The sequence below is a fragment of the Balaenoptera acutorostrata genome, chromosome 10 (assembly GCF_949987535.1).
Source record: "Balaenoptera acutorostrata chromosome 10, mBalAcu1.1, whole genome shotgun sequence".
NCBI classification, from domain to species: Eukaryota; Metazoa; Chordata; class Mammalia; order Artiodactyla; family Balaenopteridae; genus Balaenoptera; species Balaenoptera acutorostrata.
This window is the reverse complement of record NC_080073.1, coordinates 42,623,251-42,645,538: the sequence shown is the minus strand read 5'-3', so window position 1 is coordinate 42,645,538 and position 22,288 is coordinate 42,623,251. Positions and strand designations below refer to the sequence as shown.

Sequence of the window (22,288 nt, the reverse complement as noted above, 5' to 3'; positions counted from 1 at the left end):
ATCATAACAGAATATGCTTCCACATAAGAAAAGTACCAGATAGCACTGGTCTAGAAAATTCAGAAGTACCAAGTAGAAAACTCATTGTACCATTATACTTCAGATGTTCTCCTTTGACCAGAGGGATTTAATGACATAGAATTATATTTACTTTTCTGTGGGTCACATCACACTGCTTCATCTTGCAAAGAATAGTACTTATAATATCATTATGTTTTAAATATAAAACATTTTACAATCAGTATAGAGACTCATATAGAAGGCTCAGTTTAGAATATGAGAATAACACAAAATGTCTTAAACCTTGACAACATAAAAAATAATATAGCTAACAAAAATCAGGAGGTGAAATTGGGGAAGAGAAGTAGAAGCAAGCGTGAGATGATCCCTACATCTTTTATAACAAGGAGTCATAGATGGAGAATTAGAGATTTATGTCTATTTTTTTTTTTAAGTTGAAAGGTAGCTATTAAAGTTAAAGTTAACAAAGGTAGCAAAAACTAGAATAGGGGTCAGGTGGGAGGAAGGCTGTATGACCGTGCTGAATATCTCATATTACATGGTAGAGGGTCAGGAGAACTGTCTAAAGATAGTATATCAGGGACTTCCCTGGTGGCACAGTGGTTAAGAATCCACCTGCCAATGCAGGGGACATGGGTTCGATCCCTGGTCCGGGAAGATCCCACATGCCACAGAGCAACTAAACCCATGCGCCACAACTACTGAGCCTGCGCTCTAGAGCCCGCATGCCACAACTGTTGAGCCCATGTGCCACAACTACTGAAGCCTGTGCGCCTAGAGCCTGTGCTCCGCAACAAGAGAAGCCACTGCAAGGAGAAGCCTTCACACCACAACAGAGAGTAGCCCCTGCTCACCACAACTAGAGAAAGCCTGCACGCAGCAACGAAGACCTAATGCAGCCAAAAAAAATAAATAAAATTAAATCTTATTTAAAAAAAAAAAAAAAAAGAATCCGCCTGCCAATGCAGGGGTCATGGGTTCAATCCCTGGTCCGGGAAGATCCCACGTGCCGTGGAGCAACTAAGCCCGTGTGCCACAATTACTGAGCCTGCGCTCTAGAGCCCATGAGCCACAACTACTGAGCCCACGTGCCACAACTACTGAAGCCCATGCGCCTAGAGCCCGTGCTCTGTAACGAGAGAAGCCACCACAATGAGAAGCCCGCGCACCGCAACAAAGAGTAGCCCCCAGCTTGCCACAGGTAGAAAAAGCCCACACTCAACAATGAAGACCCAACTCAGCCAAAAATGATAATTATAATTAAAAAATAATAAAGATAATATATCAAACTTGAGGTAGTACAATTTTATTACTTAAAGTTATAATAGTAAATACCAGAAGAACTAATTAACAGAACCTGCTAAAAGTGGAGAAGTATTTTAATAACCATTGCAGATAATTATGAATATTCTCCTTTGATACTACACCAAAACTCAACAAGTGGTGGGTTCTTAAAGGTCAGTTGCAATGTTGAATCTAAATATCAATGAACTTTTTGTACTCTGATATTTTAAAATGTGTTGGCCTATTTTACACTTTGAATGAATGTTGTACCCATGCATTATTATTATAATGAAAATAGTTTTGACCTGCAGACCCCTTGCAGGGATCTCAGGGACCCCAGAGGTTTATGGACCACACTGTGAGAACCATTGTACAGCATATACAATCCCTAACCCACTCTCATCTTTAAATTAAGGTTATTAAAATATTGGTTGTTTAAAATATTATGTTGTTATGTTTGTTTTTTTAAAGAGACTATTCCATCCCCATTAACATTTGGGATAAATTGAGAGTGAGAACTTTGTGGAACTGAGTCATACTGATGTTTAACCACTGTAGAGCCTCCTGGGTCAATTTAATTTCTTAACACACCATAGCTGTTCCTCTGCCCAGAGCCCCGTTAGGTGAGGAGTGGTGAGAGACGAGTACCTGGCCAAAGTGCTGACTGCAACAGACCTTTTGTGTTGTTAAAGCATTATTTTCAGAAGTTAAAAATATGACTCCCATACAAATATAAAATGAATATGTGAAAAAAAAAAAAAAAAATGAATATGTGTCAAGGATTTTATTCAACTCATTAATTAGTGAGAGAACCATTTGTATGTTAAGACTGGTTCAAATGAGAATTCAAGGAAGGGCGGTTTATAGGGTCACAGGCGTGCTGAAATGAATTTGCTAATAGAATCAAAACTGCTTAATGTCTGTCCTACAATTCTGGGGACAATCTTTTCTGTGAGACAGAAATCATTTGCATTGTCATTGCATGGGAGCCATTTGCATCACTCTCAGACAAAAAGCGTTTGTGTAGCTCTGAGTTTTCTACAAGTTAACCTCTTCTTTTCACCTAGGAGGGCTGTAAAATAACTTAAACAATAGTGAATAGGGAGTCAAACAAAGGTACACATCCCTAGACAATCAGATAATCCCTGGGGGATGTGGGTCTGCTAGCCAATCCCAGCCTACACTGAAGGAGCAATACCTTTTGCCTGTTTCTAAGTTTTGGATAATTTTTCTTAACAGCATTATTCAATATCCAAAAGCAAAAGGGTAGGAAGAGAATTGGTGGGAAAATCATCAGACTTCCACTCTAATCAGCAGGTTCGGTGCTGATCTAGCAGCCTGGCAGACACCTTCCCAGAAGAGCCTCCCTTGCTCAGGTGGATTATAATTATACCCAAAAGGGGTTTCCACACTGGAATCACCCATGGGTCCAGGCAGAGGGAGTAAGAGATCATGAGCTACATTGTGAATCCCAAGTGATAGCAGGAAGGACAAACAAAAATTGAAGTTATAAGACATGAAAAAGCCACAGCAAAGCAGAGGGCGTCCTGCAGGTAAAACACAGGAAAGAGTGAACAGTTCTTTAAAGAGTGTAAGCAGTTGTACACAGCATCAGTTAGATTAGCCAATGTTACCTATCCTCAGTTGCATAGTTACTATTTATATGCACGGGGTATGAAATGATGTGACATGTTAGTGTAATAGTGTAAACATTTCTTGCATGGAGCCCTTGGTTGTGTAATATCCCTTTACAAGACACTTGATTTTTTTGTATCTATTTATTGTATAGTTAAGCTGACTTTTTGAATATATTGAATGTTTATTATAATATTTCTTCATAGGACACTTGCTTCTCTGTCTCCACACCCCGGGTTTGTTCATGCTGCTTCAGTTCTAAGCACATCAAACCCAAGTAGGAAGCTTAATCTCATCACTATTGGGTTGGATCCAAAGCCAATCACAGACAGCATCTTAGGAGCTGAGTAACTTTTCTCATGATGGAAGGGGTTTCTGGGGCCCCCCATTGCACAAGGATGACCATGCTACTGGCTCCAGATGTCTCTCTTCTCCCCAGTTGTTTCCAAGTCAGTGTGACACTCCTCCCCCCCGCCTCACAATCTGCATACCCCTGGGGAATTTGGTCCAATTTTCCCTCTGACTACTTCTCTCATGGGAACAGACTGTATTCCTTTCCCGTTGCTGCTGCTGTAACAAATTACCACCAACTGGGTCGCTTAAAACAACACAGATTCATTGTCTTACAGGTCCATGAAATAGGTCTCACTGGGATAAAAATCAAGATGTTGGCAGAGCTGCCTTCATTCTGAAGGTGTTAGAGGAGAATCTCTTTCCCTGCCTTGTCCAGCTTCTGGAGGCTGCTTCTGTCATTGACTTTGGACTGTTCTCCAACTTCAAAGCCAGAGCGTAGCATCTTGAAATCTCTCTGACCTGTGCTTCCATCGTCACCTCTCCTTCTCAGACTCTGAATCTTCTGCCTTACTCTTTCTCTTATAAGAGCTTGTGTCATTACTTTGGGCCCATCTGGTTAATCCAGGTTAATCTCCCCATCTCGAAATCCTTTATTAATCATATCTTCAAAGACCCTTTTGCCATGTAGGTAACATATTCACTGGTTGCAAGTGACATGGGCATCTGGATTCTGGATGACATAGGATGTGGACATCTTTGGGGTGCAGTTGTTCTGCCTACCACCCTCTTCTCCCCACTTCATAGGGTGTTACAAGGGTAAAACAGATGAATGCTTGTAGAGAGCCTGGGATGGTGCCTGGCACAGAGTATGTGCTTAATAAGTGCCTGTCTGTGCATGCCTGCAGGTACCTGGAGTCATTATGATATTTAAATTGGAAAAATAGAAAGTTAAAAAAATCCTGAAGGGGCTTCCCTGGTGGTGCAGTGGTTAAGAATCCACCTGCCAATGCAGGGGACACAGGTTCGAGCCCTGGTCTGGGAAGATCCCACATGCCTTGGAGCAATTAGGCCTGTGCACCACAACTACTGAGCCTGCCCTCTAGAACTTGTGAGCCACAACTACTGAGCCCGTGTGCCACAACTACTGAAGCCTGCGTGCCTAGAGCCCATGCTCCACAACAAGAGAAGCCACCGCAGTGAGAAGCCCGCGCACTGCAATGAAGAGTAGCCCCCGCTCACCACAACTAGAGAAAGCCCGCATGCAGCAATGAAGACCCAATGCAGCCAAAAAAAAAAAAAAAAAAAAAATCCTGAAGCTTCCTGGCTAATTCTAAGGCAGGCTGTCCATGGGAAGGTATCACAGAAAAACAATGTAGATTATTTCATGGATTTTCATTTAGAAAGATAATGTTCTTATTGCTAACTAAAACTTGCTAACATTGACTTAAATGTTTTTGGTGTATTAATGTTTAAAAGTCACTATTAAATGACATGATCTTAAGAAAAAAAATCATAAGTAGAATGCAAACGTGCACAATTGGTACATTGTTTGAAGATCAGAGTTAGCTCTAATCCAAAGTATTTTTTCCAGGTAGATCTCCTTTTATTGGATAGCCATTTTCAAATTGGCTTTAAAACATAAAACATATTGGGACTTCCCTGGTGGTTCAGTGGTTAAAAATCCTCCTTCCAATGCAGGGGACGCAGGTTTGATCCCTGCTCTGGGAACTAAGATCCTACACACCGCGGGGCAACTAAGCCCCGCGCGCCACAACTAGAGAGCTTGTGCGCCACAACGAAGAGCCTGTGCGCTGCAACAAAAGATGCCGCGTGCGGCAACTAAGACCCAACACAGCTAAAAATTAATTAATTAATTAACAAATTTTTTAAATTAATAAATAAAAATAAAACATATCGATATCAGTTAACATTCTATTCCTGGGGTTTATTTCAAAATATAAACTTGAAATTAACATTAGAAAGTTAATTTACTTTAGAAAGACTGCATATAGCATACTTTGTAAAGCATATTTGGCAAAAAATAACTCACATATTAATACTTTTCCTCTAATGGCATTGTCATAACTTACTTTTTTTAAAAGAAGATAGCCTTAATTCTTAAATTCAGTTCTGCTACAAGCTGTATAAATGGACATTTAGGGAAAGTATTTTAGCAGAGCATTACAAAACAGAACCGGAGTCTTTAAATCTTGTTCTTGACAAGCACTGTCCATCAGAATGTTTATTTTCCGTGCAAAAGGGAATCTCTTCTTGCTCTCACAGAACAAAATATTTTCAGCCAAAAATATGAATATAGAGACCTCTTCTTGGGAGAACATTAATTTCACGTCTCTGGTTTAAAAAAAAATTATTCTGTGGATGTAGCTAGTAGAGAGAATGATGCTGTGTTCCACTTGGACATTCTAGAGACCTGTGGAGTGCCACCTAATTTATGAGTTTGTCTTTGGTTGTCTTCATGATTCCAGCGGCAGCTGCTTATTGTGCTAATTCACCCACCTAAGCTACTTAAAGAAACATGGTGCATGGGCTTCCCTGGTGGCGCAGTGGTTGAGAATCTGCCTGCTAATGCAGGGGACACGGGTTCGAGCCCTGGTCTGGGAAGATCCCACATGCCAAGGAGCAACTGGGCCCGTGAGCCACAACTACTGAGCCTGCGCATCTGGAGCTTGTGCTCCGCAACAAGAGAGGCCGCGATAGTGAGAAGGCCCGCGCACCGCGATGAAGAGTGGCCCCCGCTTGCCGCAACTGGAGAAAGCCCTTGCACAGAGACGAAGACCCAACACAGCCAAAAATAAATAAATAAATAAATAAATAAATAAATAAAAAAAAAAAGAAACATGGTGCACAGGCAGGCAGCCTCTCTCAGTCTGCCCCCTGGTGGCTTTGGAAGGTGGTGGCAAGTAACAAATAAACTGGCTTTGGGAACCTTCCACCCCCCATTCTGGACTGAGTCCAAATTCAGGCCCATTCTAGATGGAGTGGGGCAAAATCAATTTTGAGAATTAGATCCTTTAATAAGATCTATATGGTGCTCCTTAATTAAACACGCTTTTGTGGAGAAAAAAGCTAATAGACCCTGAGAAAATCAATACCCTAAAACATATATTTTACCAGCCTTCTGGAACGTGAAGCTACATGACAGGATACTCAAAAAACCGTCTTCAGTCATATAAAAGCAGAGCTTGAGGAGAAAGAAGCAAGGGAAATGATGGAGAGCAGCCAAAGGCCTGAAGAGTGATGCCTTGGCCAGGAGACAAAAACATACTAATGGAGGATGTGCTCTAGTTGGGACTGGCACCCTGTGAAATGGGTGAGGGCCAGGGAGGCAAGGGGAAGGAGGATCCAGGGGAAGAGGAGGATGAGATGAGAAAGGATGAGGTTTGGAATAGGAAGCCTGCTGGGCAATAGGCACCACAGCTGCTGTGTCGCAGAGAGGAGCACTGATAAAGTCAAAATCAGGATGAAATTGCCTTGAGAATCCCCAATGGACCCCATAGTCACCCACACCTCCAAGAGCCTAACAGCCAAGAAGGGGAGGGGGAGGAGGCAAAAATGATGCAGCACCCACAGTCACTGTGCAAAACTGACCCTGTGAACATGGCCGATTCTTGTTTAGAATCGTGTTGTGATGTGCATTTCTAAAATGCTTTCTGAAAGTTTCCCACAAATCACTCAAACAAAAAAAAATGTTAATCTTAGTGTTTAACCCTTGATCAACTGGGGAAGTTCTCTTATTTGGGATGGCTCATTCTGTGGTGTTGCCAGATAACTTATGTGAGGGAAGCAGTGGGCAAAATCGACTAGAGTCCAGTGTTTCTGCAGGTGTTTTAATGATTTCAGTATTGATTTAAAGTTGATTTCAAAATACAGAGATAGGCTGTATTTTACTAATAAGACTAGTTAACTATAAGGAGCATGGAGTTGGCTTCAGGAGGTGATGGAGACCATAATCAACCACCGTAGTGACTACAGTCAGTGAAGTTGTCCAGAAACTATATTCTATGTAGCAAGACTGTGCTTGCTTAAAAATCAGGGCATCTATCAAAGTAAGTGTTCAAAATGTGAAAACCCAAGAATGCCAGATGAGAGAAGACAGATTGTGGCTTGAGGGGAAGCTGTAGGATAGAGACCATTACATAAGAGAGGAGACCCAGAGAAAGGTATTTGGGAAGCAACTCCAGGACTTCAAGAGGCCACAGGTGCTGTGCACCCTGGACCCCACAGGCCCTACATTTTGACCACCCATGGGTTTACCGCCAGCAGAAAGGCTGAGTCTAAACCCTGAAACTCTGTGCTTGAGGTGGATCGCAGTCCTGGGAAGAAAAGAGAGTGGGTTCTCACAAGGATGCATCTTTGATTTGAGACTTTCCTTTTGTGTTTTTCCTCATCTCCCCCACCCCCAAGACTTTCATCCGGGAAAGATTGCTTTTGTGTTTTGCTTTTATTTGTCTTTCGTTCATTACCAGGGTTTTATTGCATTTTGTAACTCGGAGTCTGAGAGATGCCAGGCCATGTGGGAATGTTGATAAGAAAATAAAGTCCTATTTGTTTTTGCAATCTGCAATGCTGAGTGTTTGCTTCTCCGTGTCACCTGCAGGGGGCAGGAGACAGAGGTGAAGGCATATAGGGCTTTTTTCCCTCCCTTTCATACTTTATACCATTTTAGTTGTATATGGGGTTTTTTGGGGGGGCGGGGTGCCTTTGAAGGAGCTGTCCTTGTTACTAAACAATACTTGGCTCTTTCTTTTTATCTTTTAAGTGGTGTCCTTCCCCCTAACCCCTAATATGGGCAATGATAATAGATAAGTAAGTCACCCTTGGTTTATTCACCTCAAGTTTTTAGGTCTAAGGTAATTTGTCCTATATTTTGTCTATCTCTATTTATGGATTCAAGGATTTGGGGGGCCCTAGAATCAGGGGAGAAAATCATTCAATGCATGTCTTTCCCATTCCGACTCTAGGCTTCACAGGCTTAAGTTTTTCAGTGGATGTACTACTTTTTAGTTGTAAAATCACAACCCATAGATGGGTTAGTCTCTCCTCCACTCCTACTTTTTATGTAATTTTTAGGTATGTCTCTGAATCAGTCAGGGTCCCAGCAGGAAAAAGAGGGCCTACCCGAAAGCAGTCATTGAAGAAAATGTAATGAAAATACTGTCTCTGGGACTTCCCTGGCGGTCCAGTGGTTAAGACTTTGCCTTCCAGTGCAGGGGGTGCAGGTTCGATCCCTGGTCGGGGAGCTAAGATCCCACATGGCTCGCGGCCAAATAACCAGAACATAAAACAGAAGCAATATTGTAACAAATTCAATAAAGACTTAAAAAAAAAAATGGTCCACATCAAAAAAAAAGAAAAAGAAAAAAGACTTTCTGTGCAGAGTTCAGGGAAACCCACAAGGGATGGTCAAGCACCTGGCACTGGGAACAGAAGGAAGCTTTTGCCCACCCCAGGCGGCAGGGGCGACATCGGGAGCCGTTACTGCAACTGGGAGAGCAGTAGCTGGAGCAGTAGGAGAGGCCCACCCAACGGGGGCCGTGGCCCAGCTGGGAGGAAGCCAGGGTGCCTCTCATTGGCCAGCCAGAGGGCAAGGGTCCTGGTTAATGTAGGCACAGGGGACAGCTTCCTGGGGTACAGAACAGGGTAGAAAGAGGATTTGGACGGGCAAATTGGCAACATTCAGCACAATCTCTTATTAAAATTGCTTATTAAAATCTTAAAAAACAATGTGTATTTTACTGCCTAAACATGTCTCTGTACTCATTGCCTTCTTTGTACTCAGTTGTACCTAAATGTCATAAAGGAGTGGATGTAGATGGCAGAGGTATTTTAAATGAAAATAGAAACGAATTAGAACTCTATGGAGAGAAACTTCATCATGGTTAAGACTACAGGTTCTATCAGCCAAAGAAATCTATGGAGATAGATCTCAGAATATTGTTACCTTTTGGGGGGGCAGATGTTGATTGGGAGAAGGCACGACAGAATTTTCTGGGTTGCTGGGAATGTTCTATGTCTTGGTATGAGTGATGGTAGAAATTGATTGAGCTGTACACTTAAGATTTACCCACATTACTCTATGTATGTTGTACCTTAATTTAAACAGAAGTTTTAAAAAATTGCAAAAATGTTTACAGTTCCTAGAGACCTGAGTTCCTACCTTGCTATCTCCGCCACTTACTTACTGTGTGACCTTAGGCAAGTTATTTAATCTCTCTGTTCCTTAACTTCCTCCTCTGCAATATGGGGATAATAATATTCATACCTCAAAATGTTGTTGTGAGGATTAGAAGAGCCAACCTTAGGAAGGCACTTAGCACAGCATCTGGCACATGGTAATCTCTCGGTAAGTGTTAGCTATTTACATGAAAATAAATACATTCTTTCCCCTAAAATAACCCAATTCTGCTAAGGTCTAGGTACCATTTTTTCTTCTTTTCATCTGTTTACTAAAATTTCCAATCTGCAAGTCCATCCTTTCATACAAGCAGATTCCAAACTTGAAGACACATACTTAGAGCCTCCCTTCCCAAGCCTATTCTAATAAAATGAAAGCACAGAGGCAGTTCACATTCTTTTTTTACAGCTTGCTAGTGGCTTCCTTGCCAAGTGATGCTCCAAGGAGATGCCCTCAAGTCTCAGAGCAGAGATACTGCCTTTGCAGACCCTCTCACATGTAAGGAACCTCAATATGATCCTATTCAGTATACTTACCAGATTGCATCATTTTGTTTCACGAATTATAACAGGCCTTGGTTAACTGGGACCCAGTGGATCAAACAGTGCTTGCCAATGAGCAGGTGGATGAACATGGCTGTTCGTGGCGTTCTGGAGCAAAGGTGGAACAGAAGTACCTCAGACAGTGGTTTATTAAGACAACCGCTTATGCAAAGGTGAGTGTCAGCCTGGAGGCTCCCCAGTAATGCGTACGTGTTGGCAGGCAACACCAAGGTCTTCTCGGTATTGGAGAGCCTCACTGTTGGGGGTGAACTCTAGTTAGAGCTGTTAGAGCCATGGGTGTGCAGACAGGAAGCACATGAACCTCAGGGTCACTCACGTAGAGGGTGATGGATTTGGGTCTTTCAGTTGGAAATCAAGAATAGCACCTGGAGGTCATTGTAGGCCATTGTTTTCTGACCTTTCAACAAATCATTGTACTGCCATAGAGGCCAAAAAACATTCATCTTCATCTGCAATTATATCAACAATAAAGCCAGAAAGGAAGAAAGTATCTTCACCTGTGCAGTTCTAGTAAGACCCCCAGAAAGACAGAATGACATTTCAGAGGGTCCAGAGAAGACCATCTAAAAGGAGTGAAGAGATGGCCAGTCTCCATGAGGGAAGGCCAGGGTGAAAGTGAACTAAGCCAGGAACCAAAGCTTTGGACTTCAACTCTTGTTGTGTCTCTGATTAATAGTGTAAACTGATGCAAGTCCCTGCACCTCAGTTTCCTCATCAATAAAAGGAGAGAGTGTGACCAAGTGGTCTTTAAGGTGCCTCTGGCTTTTTATGTTTTCAGGAATTCAAGGCAAACCCAACCATTGAAAGGGGGAGCTTGCTTACTAAATCACCAATAGCCTGGGCAAAATAACTTGTTCTGGGTATGCCAGAACCATTCTGTGCAAGGTACTCTTTGAGCCTACCATGTTTCAGGATATGGAATTGAGTGATCACTCCCTGAAACTCCAGAATAAAGTGGTTAGAGCAAATCAGGGGCATTTTCCATGGCAATTTGATAATCTCTGTATTAGCATAAGACAGGAAGTAAGCAGGATCTGAAAAGGTAAAGGCATCATGAAGGGCTACTGATGGTATGTCATGGTAGTTCTTACCCTGGGGTAGTCACCATAAAAAGGATAGTTGTACCTTTCCATAGTAGCCCATGGGTTGCTCCATCACAGCGAGGGTACTGGACTGAAATGGACTTTGGGTCAGATCAAATACTGCACTTCTTATATGCAAAGAAAGCACAAGTTATAAATAACCTCTGATCACTACAAAACTTTGCTGAATTAGAACTGTAGTACACCAGCTCACCATACCAATGCCATATGGTTATATGACCTCTAGTTCTCTCACTCAAAAGACATGTCTTAAATGAGACTGTTTTCCCTTTTTAATTTATTCAGAATGTAGCATATGGATTTGGAAAACTACTAATTAGAACTTGTTAACATAATGCCTTACTCCTTTTAAGCACACTAGTAGTATTGAGAGACTGAATAAGAAGAAGAAAGCTGAGGACATTGCTTTCTATAACATCCCAGGCAGTAAGAGCCCCTAGGTGCTGACAGTTGGGGTCGACTGCATTACTGGGAGGCATGCCAGGTCACCTCGAGGACCTGTCAGATGACTCTGTAATAGGCACTGGTGGAAAGGCCACCTAATTGTCCTCTGCCTCTAATTGGAAATGTAATAACCTAACTGAGTGGCATTATTCTTTAAACTGTCAGCCGTGAATTTTCAGCTCTTCAGCAGAAATGGTTAGTTACCATGGTGACTTGCATGGTTCTTTCTGAACTCCAGTGAAGAATTATTGAAAAAGCTGACTTTGGAGGTCAACACTTGGTTTGCCCTGAAAATCAGGAGAAGAGGGGGTGGCATGGGAGGTAGGGGTGGGCAGAAATCCATGTTCACTGCAGGTCCTTGGCTGAGGGCTGCACATGCACAAAGCAAGACTTCATAAGGCCTAATAGAAAATGGTTACTATGAGATTGAGAGGAGAACAGAGATACCAGGGGGCTGCACAGTGCTCTGAAACCTTGGAGTTATGGCTCAGCCAAAAGTACGCAGTTGAGACCTCAGAAAGACTATATATTACAAGTATGGATGACACCCTAGGACCAAGGACAAAATTAAAATAGACTCACCTTAATTAAAAATAAAAGTAAGCCTGACAGTTTCAAAAGGAACTTTCAGAACAAAACTCAACACCTTTAAAAGGAAACAACATAATCCAGACTTTCTGCAAGGTTGGTTTCATCTGCAATGTCTAACATATAATAAAAAAAATTACTAGACTTGCAAAGAATCAGGAAATTGTGACTCATAATAAAGGGGGGGCGGGAATGGAGTCAGCCCAATAGAAATAGATACTGAGATAATGGAACTTAAAGGAAAAGATGGTCATAATGAGTGGACAGGGGAATCTCTGAAGAGAAATGGAAACTTTTTTTTTTAAAAAAACTGGAAATCTAGAACAGAAAAGTGCAACTTCTAAAATGGAAAATTTATTGTTTGAGCTGCAGAGGGATGAGTAAGGGTTAAGTAGGCCATAAAGCTATAGGGGAACCCCCGTTCCCCCACATAGAGAACATAACAAGTGGTAGCCCTAAAACAGAAACGGATATGACAAGTTTGAGAAGCTGAAATAATGACGGTATACCTGAAACTAAGAGAGCCAAGAGGAGAAACTCAAGATAGGGCTGGAGAACCTGAATAGGTGGTTAGGGGACAGATCAGCCAAGGCCTTTTAGGTCTTAAGAAATATGTACTTTATCATGGGGGCCCTGAGAAGCCATTAAAGGATTCTAAGGAAGGGAATGACATGGTCAGATTTGTGCTTTTATAAATTCACTGTGGAAAGGGCAAGTGTGGGTGCAGAGAGACTAGTTAGGAGGTTATTGCAATGGTCCAGGCATGCATAACTTAGACTTAGATGGTAGTGGAAAGAGATGGGTAGGTTAGAAAAATATTCAGATGGTGAAATCTATAGAACTTGGTGATAATGAATGAGAGTGTGTAGGAGATGATGTCATCAAGAAAGACCCTGACTTGGACATGAAGTGAATGATTAAGCTACTCACTGGGTATAGGGAGTCCTGGAAGAGATATAGTCCTGACCCTTTTGAGTTTGCAGTGGCCATGAGTCATTTGAGTAGAGATGTAGAAATAAATGATGCTTGGATAAATGGGTCCAAAACTTCAAAGAAGATCAAATGAGATAGGACATCTACTTTAAAACCTGATATGACAGTAATAGTGTTGAGTTAGTGATGAGGTCCTATTTAGATAAGGATGAGATATTGAGTCAACAATGCTTTTAGCTGCAAGTAAATAAAAACCCAAGTTACAGTAGCTTAACAGATGGGCGATTACTTCCCACACAAGAAGTCCCAGTTGCTGAGACCAAACTGGGAGAGGGCTCTGAGTTGGCATTTCTGTGATTCTCATGACCTTTCCTTCCTGCCTATCACTCATGGTTGCAAGATGGCTGCTGTAGATCAGACATCACGCTTCCATTCAAGACAGAAAGAAGCAAAAGAGGCAGTGTGAGTGACTAGAATGCAAGAACTTTCCCACAAACCCACAGCCAATTTCCACTGATGTTCTGTTAGCCCCGGTTGTGTCATGTGACTACACCCAGCTTCAAGGAAGACTAGGAAAGCAGGCTCAGGCTTTTTAGCTTCTATAGTCAAGATGGTTGGGGGTAGGGGATGGGGAATGGGTGCCGGGATGGCCGGTGAGCTGTGCCTGCCACAGTTATCTTTAGAGCTCTGTATTTACATCTAGTTTTGCAGCTCTGAGGGCTGCCTCTGTGATGTACAGCTGGTGGTCTGCTTGGGAGCATGGCTGTGAAGGAGCCCTCCTTTCATTCACTTGACTTCCAAATTATAAAGACGATGCCTGATGTAAAAATTACAGGGAACCCTGAAATATAAAAATCCTTTATTAAGGCTGTTCTGTGACATATTTGATTTTCCTCCCTTTACCCCCCACCCAGTCTTCCTAGGATTGTTTGCTTTGCTTTATGAAACATTAAAAGTGATTTCAGCCACTCGTTCTGTGAAAAAGAAAACTGGCAGTAGGAGTATCTGAAGAAAATGAATTAGTCTTGGCAGAGATGTGTGGGAGGATTCTTGTGGGCAGCACCACGAGGTGAGAGCAAGGGGAGGAGGGCGGATTGGAGACTTACATACAGAAAGCAAGAGGGATTCAGAGCCGGGTAGAACGAACACTTCAGCTCCTGACAACAGGGTGACAATTGGAAGGCGAGACAAATAGACAGCTTCCCGTTTGAACTTTTCTGATAGATCTGTGGTTTCGTTTTCTGTGCGGCTTCCCCCAGAGGCTGACTTCTCACAGGCCCTCAGCTGCTGGGACACTATACATGGACTTCTCTTTGGCGTTAAGATGGACATAATCATGCCCTGATGGTGCTTAGTCAGTGCCCACACCAAATTGGTGCTTATGTTTTCTAAGTTTCCAGGAGTTACCCAGCAACTGCTAGAATGTGAACCAAGTCTGTGATCACCTCCCACTTCCTATCTGCTTGCCCCTGATCTGATCAGTTCTCAGGCTTTTACTTACACCATCTTACTGAACCTTCACATTATTCTTTGGAGGGTAGATACGCCTGTTATCCCTGTTTTACTGATGAGGAAACTGAGGCTCACACTGGCCATAAGTAACAGTGCTGAGATTCAAATCCAGGTGCTTGAGCTCTTAACTGGCAGTCTGTGCCACTTCTCAGGTAGCCTGAATTCATTCTTTCTCTCCCCAGCTGTATTCTTGCCTAGGTGCTAAGAATACAGGTGAGAAAAGCTGAGGTCCCTGCTCTTTGGGAACTTGGAGGCTAGTGCAGGAGACATTCGCAGACATGAGAGGTCACAGCCCTTGGGATCAACATCACATTGCAGGAGAGTGCAGGGGAGGCGAGGAAAAGCCCCAGCTCTACCCAGTGGTCTGAGGAGGTATCACAAGATGGTGATGAAAGATGGGAAGTGCAGAATGTCTGTAACGGAGCGTTCTGTTGCCTCCCAGACATGCAGGAAACTTCACGCTTCACAAGTATTTCCAAGTAGAATTTCTGCTGGCAAGAAGCAGATGGGCAACAGTGAGCCCTTATGAAATCAGGGAGGATGGGAGGTAATAAGCCACCCATTTCCCTGCGCCCTCTGTGCCTCTCATCTTGGTTTCATGTTGCACTTGTGGGTAAAGTAGAGATGCCTTTACCAGAACGCACTGGTCTTGTTGGACACTGCAAAGAGTGAAACTCTGGAGTTGGAGAGCCAAGGAGGTGAGGGAAGGGAATGAGGCTTATGACAGGAGCTCTTTGGGGAGGTGGAGGAGGAGGCTGGAGCCGAAGGACAGCCCCGGAGGAGCAGCGGTATAAGGGTCTAGTCCCCTGGGTGCCCCTGGCTGCTTAAGAGTCCCCTGCACTCTGAAATGGGGACCCTTGGGCACCCTTGTTCTAATCCTGAGGCCTTGAGTTCCCTGTGAAAGCATTTGGCCGTCTCCTGGAAAGTGGGCTGTCACCTGGCTTTCTGCTTCTACCCTCAGGTCCTCTCCCAGCCCCAGAACAGAGATAGTGCCAGGAAGCGCCTCCTTGTAATGGCATCCAAGTCCTCCTGTGCCCTCAGAAAACTTTGCAAAGGGATTGATCAGTGAGGTTTGGCGACTTGACCCCACCTTGTCCCCCCAAAAAGACCCTTGGCCCCAGTGTCGCCTGCTGTGTGTTCAGCCTGGCCCTTCACACGGTGGGCGTGTGCACAGATTAGATGTTGGCAGAGGAAGCAAAGTTTCTGAGAACCAAGAGGAGCAAGTGAGAAACGTTTAACGAACTATCAGCTTCTCTGCAGGGCGGTTGGGATAAAAAGCCGTGAGGATCGAGACCAGGGCCAGATTTAACAACGCTGATGCTGAGGTGTATCTACTGTGAGGGTTAGGGTTAAGACCAGTGGCTTTAAAGCTGTTATTGCGTTCACCCCCACCGTGCCCCTCTGTGGCCAGTCAGGGCTGAGGGTGGCCTTATTCCTCCCTCCTTGTAAAAAGCAGTTTATCAGCTCCTGCGTGGTAGGGGGGCAGAGCCCATATGGCTCTGGACCCCGGGACTCAGACCAGCGCTCAGACGCAGCCTCGGAGCCAGCTTCCTGCCCGAGTTCTCCCCCAGGCCCCGGCTGTGTCTTCTTTTGGAAGCAGCAGAGTCTGCTCCCATCCCCAGGATCTGGTTTTGACTCCCTGTCTCACAGAGCTAATTAATTGTTAAATTCTGCTCCTTCTTACATAATACTTCCTGCTGTTCTCTGTTTAACCTGCCTCTCCAGGATCCTTTCTCTTCTAAACCATGAGCCGAACGCTACTCTTCACTTTCCGTCCTATCCTCTCGGTCCTCCTCAGGGTGATCGTTGGCTTGTGCCAAGGGGCGCAGTGAAGTCCTTCTGGGGGCGGGGGTGGGAGGGGGACAGAGGCGAAAGGAAAGTAGATGATTTGAGGCTGACAGTCCCCGGCACTTTGCAGGCGAGCGAGAGGCTGCCTGGGGTGTATCAGGAGACTTTTACGCCAGCCTCCATCCCGGCCCACAGCCCCAGCCAAGGAGACAGGCTCCTTAATGTCAGCTGGGGCTGAAGGTGAGACTGCTGGGAGAAGGCCGCCGGCTGGCTCTGAGCAGGCCTTAGGGATAACTTCTGCCTGGAAGAGCTCATCAGATTTGGTGCAGGGCTGGGTTCCAGCTCTGGATTTGGAAACCATGGTATTTCATGACAGAACAGGCAATGAGATTTCCTGTCCCCTAAATGCAGTGCCTTCCTACCTGTCTCGGGAATGTCCCCCATCAATGCCTGATCACATCTGTATGTGGCCTCTATTAGGTCAGGTCTCTAGGGCCGCCTTATTTCCTCACCCCTGAGTTCGTGCCCACACCCTGTCCCTCCCATCAGGGAACTGAAGACAGCCCTGCCTGCACACCCACTCCAGAGTGTGTGAGAATGAACGAGAACTTCTGAAGGAAGGAGACGCACAGTTTCCAGCTTGGCACACATACTCTGCAAGCAGGAAGGTTTCCTTTGGTTTTTTTTTGTTTCAAGATGGAATGATTGCAAGGGGAAAATGGGAGAAATACATGATAATATATTTCCTATTGTGTATTGACAATGAAATAAATTATAAATTTGATTAGGAAAAAAAATGAACAAAGTAAACATTATGTCTTGCTCTTAAACCCCTAGTAGCCTTTCTGAGCTCCCAGCCAGGTCCTTTAGGAGTGTAAAGGCCACCTTCTTTCTCAAGGTGTTAGCCTGGACTCAGTGGGAGGAAAGAGATTGATTAGCACCTTGTTGGGGGCAGTCCCTGGTTGTGCTCGGGAGGGCTAGTGAGTGTCACCAACGAACTCCTTTAGCTTAGGGAGTCATCTGGATTTTAACACTAGAAGAAACCCGAGAGAACTTTGTGCAGCCTCCCCGACATTAGGCTCAGTCTCCTGTGCTTTCTAATCACTGTCCTGATCTGAAAAACATAAAAGCCGACAAAAAACCCCCTTGTGCCTGCCTTTACTGCTGCCGGAAATTACAAAGTCAATATGATGTCTAAAAACGAAGGGATGAGGTGTTGCTTTATTTTAAGCAGCCCACATCCTGCCCTCCTCCTGCTCCCCAGGGGGGCTGATGGCCAGTTTGAGGTGTCCCTGAAAATTACCGCCTGATCCCATTCCTCTTTTTATAACTCAGGCCCCCAAGGCTAGGAAAGCCAGGACCCAACTTGAGTCTCCAAAGCCCTAGGCCTGTGTTTCGTCCACCTGCTCTTGAGCACTAGTTCCCAAGCAACCAAGCATTTCCGACAACCACGTGCAGAGGGCAGACAGTCGGAGGGTGAGTGTTGCAGGAAGGCAGCTAATGCAAGTTAGGAAATGTTATAGGTACAGGGAGCGGGCACAAATGGCCAGATAACGGAAAGTACAGTGATTAGAGCTTTTCTAGTTTGTTCTTGATGGAATTGGCTTGTTGGCCTCAGAGCTTGAGCAGTGTCATGTTTTATGTCATTATTCTCTAATCCAGTGCCCTTTCCTTACCCCAGGGCATTCTAAACCCAGCTGCTCGGAGAACACTGAGACTGATCCAGTGGCTTCCACTGCTATTAAGGAAGCGAACAGACATTAGCAGATACATACATATCCACATTATATTGTTCCATTTTGTTTTTCAGAATGTGTTTTCTTATAGAAAGGGACAATTTTCCACAGTATCTTTCCATTTCTCTATTTATTTTGCTTACTATTCCAGGGTGGCTAATTCTGAGTGTCAGAATTGCTTAAAAAAGAGATTTAATCCTTTCTAGAGCTGTAGTAAGTTGTGAACTCTGGTAAAATGCAAACTCTAGTCATTTAAAAACAGTATATTAACAGCATAATTTTAACTGTGTAAAAACATATGCACAAGTACACACACTCATACTGTTTTATCAGTTCTAACACACGATTGGTTTTAAATTTTATGCTCCACTGAGAATGAAAAATGCTCAATCAGAGACACCATTGATTGTAAGACATGTCTCAATTTCAGAATTTGTGGGGAAAATATGTATCTCTATCACTGGAAGATGGGATATAAATAGGATGGAAGGATATAGAACAAATATTAATAGTGATCTCCCTGGGTGCTTAAGTTGATTTTGGGTAACTGTAATTTTTTTCCCCATCCTTTTCTGTCTTTTCCAAATTTTCCATAATGATTACTGTTATTTTGATAATCATAAAACAAAACAGCCTGACAACAGGGTTATGTCAGCATTTATTTACACATCTTCTTTAGACCTGAGTGTCTTGGAAAGGGATGGTCTTATGTTCTTGCAAGTTTTAAGTTTATAAGCAGGCTTCCAGGTCGAAGGCATTTGAGCAGAATGTCCTCTGGGACTGCTGTCCCCATTTTGTTTTCCTTAATTAGACCAATAAAAGCTCTTAGTGTTGCTCCCAAAACTCCCCTTTCTTGGAACAAAAGCACCTTTTCAGGCAAAGGTAGCCTAGTGCCACAGATTGGACTGTGTACCGTGTTCTGTTTGCAGGATAGTGATTTAATTTCTCCCTCCCCCTAAGGGGTACAGTTACAGCCTCTCTCTTGTACTGTGGAGACATGGGCAGTGAGGTGATGTGGGTGGCCTCTGGGAATCAGAAGCTGTCTCATCAGACAGGTGGCTCTGTCACTGAGAGAGTTTGTCCTCTGTCATCTGCACTCTGAGGTTTTGGTGGTGACATTTCAGAACCTATAGTCACCATCTCTTAGAAGTTAGTGGAATTTAAATCATTTTGCTGCTGAAAAAGTGGGTTACCTGAGACAGAGGGAAAAAGCAAAAAGGCTGATGTGTGGCCTGAGTTGATACATGAGTAAGAAGAGATTAGTCAATCTGGCTGCCACTGTAGCTTCCTGGTTTCCTTCACCACATCCTTTCCCACAGAGCATGCACACTGGGCCATCCATGCTGGTCATACCCAGAAAGCACTTCCTTCTTTCCAGCTATTTGGAATCTATTTAATAGCACTTGGTTTGTTCCTCCTTTTCACATGGCTCTGAGATACACCCTTGATGTAAGCATGGGCTGCTTGGTGCCTCTTCTCCTTTTGCCTCTGCAGTCCCATGACTCATACATTGTTGGCAAGTCATACATCATTTGCAGGGTGCCTTGCTTAGAACTGATTATTTCCCTTCTGGGTTAATAGCAACTTCACTGGAATTGAGACCCTTGGATAGCACAACTGTATTTGTAAATAAATGTTTTACATTGAGATGCCACATCAAATGGATTTTGCTAGAAATGCATATTATATTGCAGAAGAGAGGTTAAAGTAGAACCATCAAAAGGAGAGAGTTAAACAAGGTAAACATCATACCAGAGCTTTTTAATGTGTCTATAATCTTCATGCACAACTTCGTGCCAGAGCCAAAGCACAAGAGGGAGACTAGGATGTGAGAGAGTGTATTCCTCTAGAATATTCCAGAGGGGACATCTAGATTTTTTAAACATCTTACTGCCTCCAGAATTGGCTTTCCTTTATTACAACTCAAATATATACTGTGTCTTTGGAGTAATTGCACTGAGATGATTCCAGAAACAAAAAGAAAAAAGAAATCTTGGCAACAATAATAAGTTTTAGAAAAAATACAGACAAATTATCGTTTAAAAATAATTGCTAATCAAATCATACTGATTCAGAAGAAGGCTAAGTGTTAAGCTTTTAAAAAAATGTCCATTTTAATTAAATCTCATTAAATCCTGTCTCAAATCTGTAACAAGCTCTCAAGGTTCCAGTTTCTCAACTTTCCCCTTAGTAGCTAATAAATCCACTTGTTTTAAAAGGTCTATATTTCTCAGTTTGCCTAAACTTTTTTTTTTTTTTTATCAAGGTCTTTAAAATGTGTCATGTTTTTAAAACCACGTCTTCTAGAATTCTTATTTACGGTCCTGTTGCACCTTGTTCTTCATGCTTTAGCTCACATCCTGTCTTCTCTTGGGAAGTATGGATTTATTCCTGGCATTATTTCTGCTTCTTTGAAGAAACAGTCAGATTAGCCGTGTTATATCTAATCCTCTTTTTTATCCCCAGCTTTGTAGTTTTGATCTTCCTCTTTCTTATTCCTGATTCTATTTTGTATTACGAAAGCCTTTTCAGTTGGATGTTTGCTTCAGCCCATCTCCTGATGGTACATGCTCTTAAACACGGGCTCACACTGAGACTCATTCCTGTACAGTGTTGTTTCACCTTCTGAAAGCATCTTCAGTCACGCACTGTACCTATGGAGCAACAGTGGCCGTCTTTTCAGACTTATCCTAGTGAAATGATTATAGTAAGTCCCCCCTAATCCTAACCATAGTACTTCTATATACGCTAGATAATAACCACAGGGAAACTTTATAATTTGACTCCAGCTGAGTATTAAATACAATAATTATTTGTAAAAATTGAATGAGGGGCCCATTCACGTTGTTCATTTCTAGGTTTTGCATATAGAAGAGGTTGTCTTTTTTTTTTAATTTACAGAAAGATGCCTGAAAACTGAGCATGATGGCCCCAGAAAAACCAGATCTGGTGAATTCATTATTTGGGGTCTGCTGTTGACTTGGTCGAGTGAGCCATTTTTTCATTAATTAAGTGAAGGGAGTTGAATAATTAATGGTTTCCAAGTTGTGCCCAAGCCTTGGGAGTTGATGTAGAGGGGTTAGAGGAGAGAGCAGGGCATCTCCTAGAATAGTTCAGCTTTCAACTCTTAGATATTGGGTTCCCTCAGATTTTATTTGAAAAGGGATTTCATAGCACTTTAATAAAGAGTCTCAAAACCTGGTACTTCCCCAAGTTTTTGGATTCTATGAGCCAGTAAGATTTCTATAAATTGAGGTTGGCCAGAGTGGGGAAGGGAGGCACTGCCAACTGGCAAACGTAAGGACTTGAGATGAATACCATCTACTGTCACTGTAATTGCAAAACATCACAAAAAGGATATAATCTCAACAAAAATCCCAAACAAACAAATGAAAACAGTTCTTTGCATTGAACAACTGTAGCACTGTAAATGCTCACCAGGCTTTTCTTGTTCTGGTGGAGACTTGGTGGGGCCAGCCCTGGGCTGAGGGGAGCTTGTTGGAAGCTGTTGGGCAGGTGCTTTCTGGAGCCCTGTTCTTCAAAATTCAGTCGTGAATAATGAGTTTATTTTATAGTGGGGACTAAAAAGGGCTTGCTGGGTTATTCTCAAGAGGTTTGGTTTCATTTTTTCTTTTTCATTTCTTTTGATTTTTAAAAAATATTCATAGATTTGGTAAGGTTTTAAGCAGGCGGACTTTTTTCCCTGCCACAATTAGCATATCAAAACATTCACATTTCATTCTATTTGAATCTTTTGTCCTCATCACGATCTGAATATTTTAAGCAAAGCACCTCCATAGGAAATATTCCAGCTTTGACAGTTCAATCTAGAAGAAAAACACAATGAGAGGGTTTGTAAACTGCGGCTCAGTAATGCAGGGGAAGGGAGGGGCGTAAAGTGTGTCAGAAATGGACCCCATCAGCTCCGAATTTTCTGTGGCAGGAAAGGATGGAGTGGGAGTTGGGGCTAACCTTCAGATCATGTAACGTGGGTTTTATCTGATGGAAAGACATCAGATCCCGTGATACCACACATAGGTTTGCTTTGAAGTTAAATGGAATCTCACTGATCCTTGGAGAGGAAAAGCCGAGGGTCATTCTGAGTTCATAATGCCCTAGTTACGTGCTTGTTGGCATTTAAGACCCCTTAAATTGCTGCATAAATTGAAAAGCTTTCTAAAATATATAATT

General features: G+C 43.1%; 1 protein-coding gene across 3 annotated transcripts in view; it reads left to right on the top strand.

Annotated features, from left to right (window-relative positions):
• The window catches only part of LARS2 (leucyl-tRNA synthetase 2, mitochondrial), a 268,263-nt gene that overhangs the window by 171,384 nt on the left and 74,591 nt on the right, over positions 1–22,288 (top strand). For all 3 annotated transcript variants that reach the window (XM_007168883.2, XM_057554822.1, XM_007168882.2), the window contains one exon: positions 10,002–10,145. In XM_007168883.2, coding sequence (XP_007168945.1) covers positions 10,002–10,145 — 144 coding nt within the window. The remainder of the gene's footprint in view (positions 1–10,001; positions 10,146–22,288) is intronic.